This window comes from Crinia signifera, chromosome 8, assembly GCF_055691185.1.
Source record: "Crinia signifera chromosome 8, ASM5569118v1, whole genome shotgun sequence".
Classification (NCBI taxonomy): Eukaryota; Metazoa; Chordata; class Amphibia; order Anura; family Myobatrachidae; genus Crinia; species Crinia signifera.
Window position 1 is genome coordinate 12,386,083 of NC_139224.1, and position 12,239 is coordinate 12,398,321.

At 46.2% G+C, this 12,239-nt stretch overlaps 1 protein-coding gene across 1 annotated transcript; it reads left to right on the forward strand.

Annotated features, from left to right (window-relative positions):
• The first annotated feature begins 2,999 nt into the window (after positions 1 to 2,999).
• Positions 3,000 to 3,953, forward strand: LOC146026919 (olfactory receptor 1C1-like). Its single transcript, XM_083157965.1, has one exon. The coding sequence runs from the start codon at positions 3,000 to 3,002 to the stop codon at positions 3,951 to 3,953; it is 954 nt and encodes a 317-aa protein (XP_083014091.1).
• The last annotated feature ends 8,286 nt before the right edge of the window (positions 3,954 to 12,239 follow it).

Here is a 12,239-nt window from a genome sequence, read left to right on the forward strand (position 1 = left end):
TGGTGTCAATTAACCCATACAAACCAGCCTGGTATCAGGCTGGTTCATTTGGGACTTGGGTTCGAATTAGATCAACCTCGAGCTTCTGTGATGCCAGGGGGTTGGAATTAGCGGGTCCCATGTTATCCTATGGGGAAAACGTTCTCTGGTTCCCGGGGCCCCATCAACACAGTGCTGGGCTCGTTAGAAAGCCCCAGTCCTCATCTACAAATTTAGAGAGTGGTCTTGGAGCTAAAGCTTCATCAGGCCCATTGGTAATCCGGCCCTGGAGATCACCACCACGGCTGTGTAGTGGAGGACGGAGTGGAACCGGCTCCAACTGAAGGTGCTGTGCACCGTATTCGCGCTCTCTGACTGCGGTGATTGAGAACCGCCAGCGTTGGTACTGTACGTCAATTTATACCTCTGCCTACATGTTATATGTTGGAATAAACTTTTACAAAAACTATTCATGCACTATCGGGTGCCCGTTTCTTCGAACAAACTCCGCACAGTTAGGGACACACAGGCGGTAATGCTAACCATGACATTGTCTGTGCTGCTATAATGCTTAATAGATTATTAGTTTAATTTATTATTAGGACAAACTAAAGTGGTATAAAAATAAAATCATTTTGGAAATAAAGTACTGTTGCTACCACCACGTATACATTGCTGGTGGGACAAGGACGGATCTGTATTATCCTAGTAATACCTGATCTCGCTGTGCGCTATTTGTGTTGATTTGATCAATAACCTTAGTTCTCCACATCGAGAGGAATCTGGTGCAAACATCTACAGTACGTGGGGAAACAGTAGCGTAAATATAAATTTTGCTCCCCCCTGCCAAAAAGTTTGTGGTCCCCGCCCAGGCTCCTCTCCAGCGTATTTCTCCAGCGTGTGACGTGATGACGTCACACGCATAACAGAGAAGCTGAAGCAGGAGAGAGGAAGAGAGACCAGCAGACATTGCTGCTTCCTTTGGCTTCGACGAATTCCAGGCCGCCCCAGCATGCCCATCCGCCCGCCCATCCTGTACACAGTAGCCAATAGCCGGCTCTGTGTACAGTCATTTGAATCAGTGGGGGGAATTTGTCATCTCTGCCATGGCCCCACCCGCGCTGCGGTGGGCAGCGGTGCGTTGAGAGGGTGCCGGCGCCCACACAGACCCCGCTGCTGCTTGCTCTCCCAAGCGGCTGCTGGGGCTGCCTTACAGTAGTTACGCCACTGAATTGGGGTAAGTCCTCATGTAAAACCCTTGTTTGGCCATGTTACCTTCCTGCTTTATCTTCAATCAACTCTGCTTTATCTTTAATCAACTATATTATCCAATGGGACACAAACCTGTATCTTTCTCCAAGCTATGATTCATAGGAAGAAGATAATTATTGTCTGTTGGGGGCATCATCTCCATGTGTTGGGAATACACTCTGGGCGTTTGTCATGATAATAAATCTAAGCAAATGTTATTTACTGTACACATTATAATGTTATATTCCCGTCACTTTGCTTCCGCCAATCCCTGGTGATGTACGGCGAGGACGATGCACTGCGCGGCACCGACATTTGATATATGGATTATATACTCATTTTATGTTTGGTAAGTCAGACATTTTATGGTCCCACATTACTTTCATGATGAGCGATTTATTAAACTGTGACCTGAAATCAGCAATATTACCTGGTTACTATGGTACATACACTATAGAAATGTCCTGCACGTGCTAATGAGAGGCGCAAGTAAAGCAGCTGGGAAAATCAGGACAGCAGAGTCCTCTTAAAGGTGCACACACACACAGGGGGTAATTCTGGTCGATTCGTTTGGATGCGACTTTGCATCCTTGCGAGTGACCCAGATCCCACCTTGTGAATCATGGTGCGCCGGGCCACCATTCGCAAGACGCGTACATCCGCACTGGCTGCAAATGGATGTTTTACATAAATATCCATTTGCAGCCTGCGGGGGAACGCCCACATCATTCGATGGTCGCCGGCCATTGAACGATGTGGAAGGCACACATAGGTAAGGTATCTCTGAGCAACCTTCCATAGGCGTGTACGCATGGGGGGAAGTGGGCGTGCAGCTGACATCCGGTGTCCACCGAAGAGGGGGCCGGCACTGATGTCATGTGATGTCAGCCACCCGCCCCCCCCGGGAGTCATCGGCCCGCACGCGTTCCCATGAGAACGCCCAGTGTTTCCATGGGGACACCCATAAAATGCTGGGTGTTCCCTTGGTCCAGCACCATTTCTGCTGCCTGCCCTCCCTCCCTGCACCGAACGAGTGTGTAACTCACCGCAGCCATTCAGTGCCAGGGTGTGCACTTGTGCAGAAGTGCGCATACACAAACCCTGATCCTGAATCATCCCCATGGTGCGACTTTGGCTTAATATGCAGACTATTTCACATACAGTGTATTCGCCCATAGGCCAAATCGTACATAGACCCGATTCAGACCCGTTTGCTCAGCTGTGAATTTGCAGCCTGAGCGATTATCGAATGACTGCGAACCATGCCCAATTGTGCAAATAAAGCCAGCGATGGATAGTTATTGCTGGCTGTTTCAGAAGGTGATTGACAGCTGGGGGCGACACCCCAATGTTTTCTAGGAGTGTCCCCTAATAATGCAGGCGGGCCCGTCCGTGGGGAGGGAGGGTCACTGACCTTAGCAGCAGCCTACATCTCCCCATGGTGATCGCAGCACCAAGTAATTAGATGGTGATTGCAAATGGTTTGCCCTCTATGTGCACATCTGGGAACGTAGATGCAGTCGTGCACAGGGGAGGTGGGGGACTGTGGCGGAACAGCCCAGCGATCAGGTTTGAATCAGGCCCATAGTCAAAATCCCAAATGCACATGCTCAAAATCATCTCCCTACACAACAAGGGAAAATCTCATAGTCAAAATCAGCCATCTCACTGTGTGTATAACCCTTAAGCAAACCAGCATGCCAGGATGCATTTGCATACAAACATGAATTAGGCCCATTCGTTGTTTTCTCATTCCTCAGTTCTCCATGATGGACAACCGAACCCTCTGGTCTGAGTTGTATCTCTCTGGGATGGTGGATCTTCCAAGCCTTCAGCTTCTTCTGTTTCTGATCTTCCTCCACATTTACCTAATGACCCTACTGGGAAACCTGCTCATTGTCCTGTTGATCGCCATCGACTCTCACCTTCATACCCCCATGTACTTCTTTCTTGGGAACCTGGCCTGTCTGGATGTGTGTTGCTCTTCCCTCACCACTCCGCGAATGCTCTTTGACCTGCGCACCAATTACGGGATCATTTCTGTGGCAGCTTGTTTGACTCAAGTCTTCTTCTTCATTTGTTTTGCCACTTGTGAAATCCTCTTGCTGGCTGTGATGTCGTACGACCGGTATATTGCTATATGCCAACCTCTGCACTACATCCAGGTCATGCACTGGAAGATGTGCGTCCAGCTAGCCGCAGGGGTGTGGACCCTCGGCAGTATATATTCCTTGGTACACTCACTTCTTTTGTTGAGATTGACTTTCTGTGACTCAAACGTCATCCACAGTTTCTTCTGTGACGTATCCAAGTTGTGGCAGATTTCTTGTACTGACACATTCGTTAACCTGTTGACAACGTATCTCCTAGGTGGTCTCCTTGGACTATGTTCCTTGCTTATGACCTGTGTCCCTTACATTAGCGTATTCTCCACTGTGTTGAGGATCAAAGTCAAGGACAAGAGACATAAAGCCTTCTCCACGTGTAGCTCTCACTTGACGGTGGTCTTCATCTTCTACGGAACTCTTGTTTTCAACTATTTTAGACCTACTACAAGTTATTATTACGCCGCCGATAGAGTGGTATCGGTATTTTACACTGTGATCACACCTTTGCTAAATCCTCTGATCTACAGTCTGAGGAATCACGAACTAAAAGCTGCTCTGCAAAGATTTTACAAAACTTATGTGCTAAAGGGGAAATACAAATGTCTGAACCTCTGATGTGGATTTTATCTTCAGTCCTTCAAATATTTTCATGTACTGTTCCTATTTATGAAACATAGAAACATAGAATGTGACGGCAGATAAGAACCACTTGGCCCATCTAGTCTGCCCCTTTTTTAAACATGTTACCTCAAACCATATTTGATCCTTATTTTTTTGTAAGGATATCTATATGCCTATCCCAAGGACGTTTACATTGTACTACTGTATTTGCCTCTACCACCTCTGATGGGAGGCTATTCCACTTATCTACTACTCTTTCTGTGAAGTAATTCTTCCTCACATTTCCCCTGAATCTTCCTCCCTCTAGTGTCAGTGCATGTCCTCGTGTTCTGCTGCTCCTCTTCCTGTGAAGAATGTCTCCCTCCTGTACCTTGTTATAACCCTTAATATATGTGACAGTCTCCATCATGTCCCCCCTTTCCCTTCTCTGCTCCAAACTATACACATTAAGATCTTTTAGTCTTTCCTGGTATGTTTTGTGATGTAGGCCATGAACCATTTTAGTTGCTCTTCTTTGTACAGTCTCTAATGTATTTATATCCTTCTGGAGATATGGCCTCCAGAACTGAACACAGTACTCTAGGTGAGGTTGTACCAATGACCTATACAGTGGCATTATTACTTCTTTCTTTCTACTGCTGATACCTCTCCCTATGACACCAAGCATCTGACTTGCCTTCTTCATTGCTTTGTTACATTGCTTACCTGCTTTTAAGTCCCCTGAAATAGTGACACCTAGATCCCTCTCTTCCTCCGTAGTTTCCATGATAGTGCCATTTATACTATATTAAGTCTTTGGATTTCTGAGACCCAAGTGCATGATTTTGCATTTTTTGGCATTAAACTGTAGTTGCCATGCTCGTGACCATTCCTCTAATCTACCTAGATCCTCAATCATTTGTTTTACCCCTCCTGGTGTGTCTACCCTGTTGCATACCTTTGTGTCATCTGCAAAAAGGCACATTTATTATTGAGCTTGATGACCTCTTGGTAGTTCTAGGAGGCTTTCTAGATTATCTTGTCCAGCAAAGAGGTCACCACGCAGGGCTTCTTCAAACATTGTTTATTTGTAAAGTCAGGAAAGAATGGAGAGATTCTAGAACCAGACATGATATGTTCAGAATATATATAAGGGGGAGATATGTGAAGGAGGCACACGAGACTGATAATCTCAAAAGTACGGGGAAAGTGAGGTGACTTCACATAAGAGAGTGGGTGAAGTTTTAAGAGCTTCAGGGCTGGTGGCCAATATCTATGTAGAACCAGATACAGTAGGTGACGGATGATGGTGCGTTGTCAGAGAGGATGATCCGGCGTACCCGTTTACACTGTCTCTACCCATGTCCTAGCCATGTTCAAACCAGGTCAGGACCTGGGTAGAAGTCCCATGTAAAGGGACACCGGTTGACCCATTTGCACCGCCGCTGACCCGGGTCTGACCCGCTGCTGACCTGGGTTTTTGCGGCGGTGTAAAAGGGGTATAAATCTTACTGGGCAGTTTCTGAGTACTAAAATTCAGGGAATTGTCCAGGAGTTTCCGGTCTGGCCCTTCCGCTGACAACGCAATTGTCAGATAATACTATCAATTGACAATGGGCTTTTATTGATCATTGAAGTCATTTTGGATGTTGCTGCAGAATCTGGAGACAGCCCTATACAGTACATAACAGATACATTCTATAATGAATATGACCACCTATTAGCTGCTTACTGGTGAAAACCGGTCAAAATGACGGCTTCTGCACTTTCACTTTGAGCTGTGACCATTTTTACTTTCACTTTGAGCTGTGACAGTTTTTAGCCCACAAACTCTCCACCGCACCCCCCCCCCCAGTCCCTATCAGCTCCCTTTCTCCATATCCAGCAAGTTTAAAACAGTCCCTGCAAAAATCTATTTCACTTTTTGTTATGACATCTTTTAGCACACAAAGGAGTCACTTGGAACATCGAGTGGCCTCTAGTGGTCACTAGCGGTAATTCACTTCATAGATGTAAGGAGTACTAGTTAGTCATATATATATATCTATATATATATATAGATATATATATATATAGATATATATATATATATAGATAGATATATATATATATATAACCCCATCAGATATACCTGTGATACTGAGCATAAGATATATATTTAAAAAAAAAATTACAAATCTCGGAAACTAGTTTATTAGCAATGTGTAAATGGGAAAACAAGGTAATACATTGGCGGCGATGGTTTCTGATATGACATTTTGTGGATCCCTGTAAAGTAATTCATTTATACTGTGCACAAATCTGTTCCTCAATATTTTCAATAAAAAAAAAAATCCTCAGCCATCATTCATAAACCAATTAAGCATTTTGGGGTCCGGGGGGGTCTGTGAGTGGGGCGCTTTCAGGATCCTCTGTTTATTCCACTCCCTTCATGAACTCCAGAAATTCTGCAAAGACATTAATACAATATAAACTCTCTCTAAGATCAGGCGAAGTGTAATCTCTGCAATCAAAATATAGGGACAGACCGACCAGGCAAGTCTATAAAATAATTACTATAAAGCCAGACTACGATATTCAAAACTACAGTCCTGGAATAAAATAGTCTAAAAATATATAATAAAGGTCATGACAGTAGAATTTCTACATAAAATATAAATATTGGGAAATACTAAACTCATTTTTATTAATCATTGTATGCATAAATAATGTCTACAGTAGTTACGCCACTTCTATTTCACACTCTTAGTTATATTGCGTTATTGCAGAATTGTTTGGGACTTCACTAATTGCTTATATAGCACTTAATGAAACAATACATTTCTTTTTTTTCTACAAAGGTTAATTGAAAGTATAATAAGTCAAACTTAGAGGAGATAAAGAAATACACTGCTCAAAAAAATAAAGGGGACACTTAAACAACACAACGTAACTCCAATCACACTTCTGTGACATCACACTGTCCACTTAGGACAATCAATTTCACATGCTGTTGTGCAAATGCAATAGAGAACAGGTGGAAATTATAGGCAATTGGTAAGACACCCCCAATAAAGGAGTTGTTCTGCAGGTGGTGACCACAGACCACTTCTCAGCTCCTATGCTTTCTGGCTGATGTTTTAGTCACTTTTGATAGCTGGCGGTGCTTTCACTCTAGTGGTAGCATGTGACGGAGTCTACAACCCACACAAGTGGCTCAGGTAGTGCAGCTCATCCAGGATGGCACATCAATGCGAGCTGTAGCAAGAAGGTTTGCTGTGTCTGTCAGCGTAGTGTCCAGAGCATGGAGGCGCTACCAGGAGACAGGCCAGTACATCAGGAGATGCGGAGGAGGCCGTGGGAGGGCAATAACCCAGTAGCAGCAATGCTACAGTACCTCCGCCTTTGTGCAAGGAGGAACAGGAGGAGCACTGCCAGAGCCCTGCAAAATGACCTCCTGCAGGCCACAAATGTGCATGTGTCTACTCAAACAGTCAGAAACAGACTCCATGAGGGTTGTATGAGGGCCCGACGTCCACAGGTGGGGGTTGTGCTTACAGCCGAACACCGTGCAGGACGTTTGGCATTTGCCAGAGAACACCAAGATTAGCAAATTCGCCATTGGCGCCCTGTGCTCTTCACAGATGAAAGCAGGTTTACACTGAGCATATGTGACAGACATGACAGAGTCTGGAGATGCCAAGGAGAACGTTCTGCTGCCTGCAACATCCTCCAGCATGACCAGTTTGGCAGTGGGTCAGTAATGTTGTGGGGTGACACTTCTTTGGGGGGCCGCACAGCCCTCAATGTGCTCGCCAGTGGTAGCCTGACTGCCATTAGGTACCGAGATGAGATCCTCAGAGCCCTTGGGAGACCATATGCTGGTGCGTTTGGCCCTGGGTTCCTCCTAATGACAATGCTAGACCTCATGTGGCTGGCGTGTGTCAGCAGTTCCTGCACGACGAAGGCATTGATGCTATGGACTGGCCCGCCCGTTCCCCAGACCTGAATCCAATTGAGCACATCTGGGACATCATGTCTCGCTCCATACACCAACGCCACGTTGCACCACAGACTGTCCAGGAGTTGGCGGATGCTTTAGTCCAGGTCTGGGTGGAGATCCCTCAGGAGACCATCTACCACCAGGTCATACAGGCACGTGGAGGCCACACACACTACTGAGCCTCATTTTGACTTGTTTAAAGGACATTACATCAAAGTCGGATCAGCCTGTAGTGTGTTTTTCCATTTTAATTTTGACTGTGACTCCAAATCCAGACCTCCATGGGTTAATAAATTTGATTTCCATTAATCATTTGTGTGTGATTTTGTGGTCAGCACATTCAACTATGTAAAGAACAAAGTATTTAATAAGAATATTTGGTACTTCAGCATGGCGCCGCGCGTCAGAGTCCCCTTGCGGGGCTCGCTTCGCTTGCCCACGCTGCGGGCTCGGTGGCTCGCTACGCTCGCCACGCTAATTAAAATCAACTCCATGCCAACATGGATAGTGAAGGTATGAACTATCCATGTTGGCATGGCGTTAACTCCGTTTATTTAACTTAATTAGTGGCGAGCGTAACCCGGAAGTACGCGCGGCGCCATGCTGGCGCCGTGAAAGTAAAGAAGTACCGAATATTTCATTCATTCAGATCTAGGATGTGTAATGTTAGTGTTCCCTTTATTTTTTTTAGCAGGCTATAATTCTCTGTGTAAAGCGTTTTCCCACTGGTGGGCACTAGATGGCACCAAACACAGCAATTCAAGAGTTGCTCTGTCCAGGCACGCACAACTACCGGAGCTTGTGTTGTCATTTTGATGGGCTTATAAATAATAGAGATAGATAGATAGATAGATAGATAGATAGATAGATAGATAGATAGATAGATAGATAGATAGATAGATAGATAGATAGATAGATAGATAGATAGATAGATAGATGATTAGATAGATAGATAGATAGATAGATAGATAAAACCAAATGCACATAATAACATTATATTAAAGGATGCAGGACGCCTACCATCATAATCTATTCTGCCATCATTATTTTTGTCTCCGTCCCTCATCAGTTCCTCAATGTCATCCTCAGTAATGGTCTCACCGGTCGCCTCCAGCATATTCTTTAACTCTTCCAGGTCAATGTATCCGTCAGCATTTCTGTGGGACATATAAATCTGGTTACTGTCGGTTTCCTCTCAATACACATCCTTCCCGGACGCGGAGAATCATGGGACGTTTGTACTGTGCTGCAGCCCCCACCCCCTGCAGCCGCCACTGGATCTGAGTTCAGCTGTGGGGCATAGGGGGGTGTAAAGCTTTCACTATTAAGCTACAGGTGGGGCCGCTCTCAACTACCTGGCTCTCAGCGCACAGGCGATTGTGGTGCGTGTGTGTGCGACATGGGTATGGACACACTCGCATGTATGCGTTCGTTGGCGCACCAGCCATTAGGAGTGTATTGCTGGCAAACTAGAGGAGAGCAGCCCCGTCTGTACAGGTCCTATCTTGGCAATTGCCAGTATACTGTAATAGGGAGGGAGGGAGGGAAAAAGAAAAAGGGAGAGAGAAAGGGATCAAAAGAAAGAAGGAGAGAAAGGGAGGGGAGAGACATAGAGAAATTAGAGAGATAAAGGGAGAAAGAGAAATGAGAGAGAATGTGAGGGAAAAAGAGAGAGAAAGGGAGGGAGAGATAGAGAAATGAGAGAGAGAGAGAGAGAGAGAGAGATGGACAGAGAGAGGGAGAGGGAGAGAAAAAAGGAGGAGGGAGAGAGATAGCGAAAGGAGAGAGAAAGTGTGAGGGACAGAGTGAGAGAGAGATAAATAAGAGAGTGTGAGAGAGACAAGGCGGAAGAGAGAGAGAAATGAGAGAGAGAAAGAGAGAGAGAGAAAGAGAATGAAGGAGAGGGAGGAAAAGAAAGGGAGGTGGGAGGTAGGGAGAGAGATAAAGGGAGGGAGAGATAGGGAGGGAGGGAGGAAAATAATGTGATGGAGAGTGAGAGAGATACAGGGAGAGAGAGATAAAGGGAGGGAGAAAAAGAAAGGGAGAGAAAAGTAGAGCGGAGGAGAGAGAGAGGGAGTGCAGAGGAGAGAGAGGGAGTGCAGAGGAGAGAGAGGGAGAGCAGAGGAGAGAGAGGGAGAGCACACCCTAAATCAGAACCTGTATGTTACCATCGCCACAAGGAGTTTTATTATACTTCCCAGCAGTAGCAACAGATGAGAAAAATCTACAAGAGTTATAGGGAAGCGTAACATCTAGTGATATATTACTAATGAGGGCGCTATGACCCCAAAGTGATAGTGTTATGTTATCACCATGTGCGGATTTCTGCAGAGTAAGGCGCAGCGACCCGCCACATCACTGACACTTACTTGTCAAACATGCGGAATATATCGGATAACTCTTCCTCCGATCTTCCCTTGCTGTCGTCCTTCATACACCGAACCATCATCACCAAGAACTCATCGAAGTCTACCGTGCCACTCCCTGCCGGGAAATGATCGCGTTAGGGAATCTACACCCTGTATTCTCACACAGAACTGCACCATTTAAACAATTAAAGCACAAAGCCAGCAACTCAGTAGAATTTCATAGTAAATGCTTAGAAATAAATTGGCCTCTCTCCACTTTACCTCTCCCCAAGGTCTAATACATCTCCCCCCACAGGAAACTCACCATCTTCATCCACCTCATCTATCATCTCCTGCAGCTCCTCGGGGGTGGGGTTCTGCCCCAACATTCTCATGACTTTCCCCAGCTCCTTGGTACTGATGCAGCCGTCCTCCGCGTCTTGCACAAAGATGTCAAAAGCCGCCCGGAATTCTGGTTTTACAGAAGAAAGGCATAAGTGGAATATACATAGGCTCTGCCAGATCTTATGCTCACATTCTGTATCACCTATCAAGGGAAATGTATAGTACAACCCAATTGCGGGCTTCAGGGGGACGTAGAGAAATGTGCAAGAAATATATTATACTCGTCCGTTCATCAACACAGTAATAAGGCACCAGGCACACCCACATCACACTGGCCACACCCACAGAGCACTAGACACACCCACATGGTATTCACCACACCCACTGAAAGTGCAACCTAAAAGCATATTTTGCAGATACAGGTTACTCAATGTTTGATGTCAAGGTATACAGCCATAGGGGAGGGATTCAACACCGCTCACTAAGCAGCTGTCATTCAGGCTTAACAGATTGCTGCCCAGCCAACACCCACACACCCCCTGCCACCGAATCCCCTCTGTAACATACGAGGGGATGTACGCATGCGCAAACACACATGAGCAGGCCCCTTCTGATTGGACGTGAATCACCCCCATAAGATATTAACGTGTCAGCTACTGGGCTATAAGGCGTTTCGGTTATTGGGCAATAAGAAGTAGTTTCGGTTACTTGGCTATAAGATGTCGGGTACTTTTGTAGTTTCACGGCGCCACCTTGCGCTATGTAGGCCAACGGCAGCCCTGCGTAGTCAGCGTGTTGTCCCCGTCAGGCAGCGTAGTCACCAGGAGCTCTGTCCCCGGCATCCCTGGCAAGCCTAGTGAGCATTTCTCACACATCGCCGGTAACCGCCAGATCCCCTGCGCTGGTGAACGCTGGCGGAGTGGCGATCATGCGGGCGCCAGCAGAAAGGCGCTCCATCTGCCTGAGACGCAGGAGCGTCTCATACACAAGTGCATCTCAGTAATTCGTGCATCAGGGTACAGAAACCCTGCCTGTGTCCACACACACACATCACTACACTCGCCATGCTTCGGGCTGACATGGATAGTGGGGGGTGTTTCAGGAACACATTCACACCTGTCATGTCAGGCAGGTTAAAAATGGTCAATGGTTCCCACACAATGTAATAAGCGCAGACTGACTACACTAACTGCATAATGCTGACTGACTACACTAACTGCGTAACGCTGGCTGACTACGCTAACTGCGTAATGCTGGCTGACCACGCTAACTGCGTAACGCTGACTGACTACACTAACTACATAACACTGACTGAGTACGCTAACTGTGTAACACTGACTGACTACGCTAACTGCATAACGCTGACTGACTACGCTAACTGCGTAACGCTGACTGACTACACTAACTACATAACACTGACTGAGTACGCTAACTGTGTAACGCTGACTGACTACACTAACTGCGTAACGCTGACTGACTACGCTAACTGTGTAACGCTGACTGACTACGCTAACTGCGTAATGCTGACTGACTACGCTAACTGCGTAACGCTGACTGACTACGCTAACTGCGTAACGCTGACTGACTACGCTATCTGCGTAACGCTGACTGACTACGCTATCTGCG

What these genes read in the sequence shown, in the direction of transcription:
- LOC146026919 (XM_083157965.1), top strand. Translation starts at nt 3,000, where the DNA reads ATGGACAACCGAACCCTCTGGTCTGAGTTGTATCTCTCTGGGATGGTG.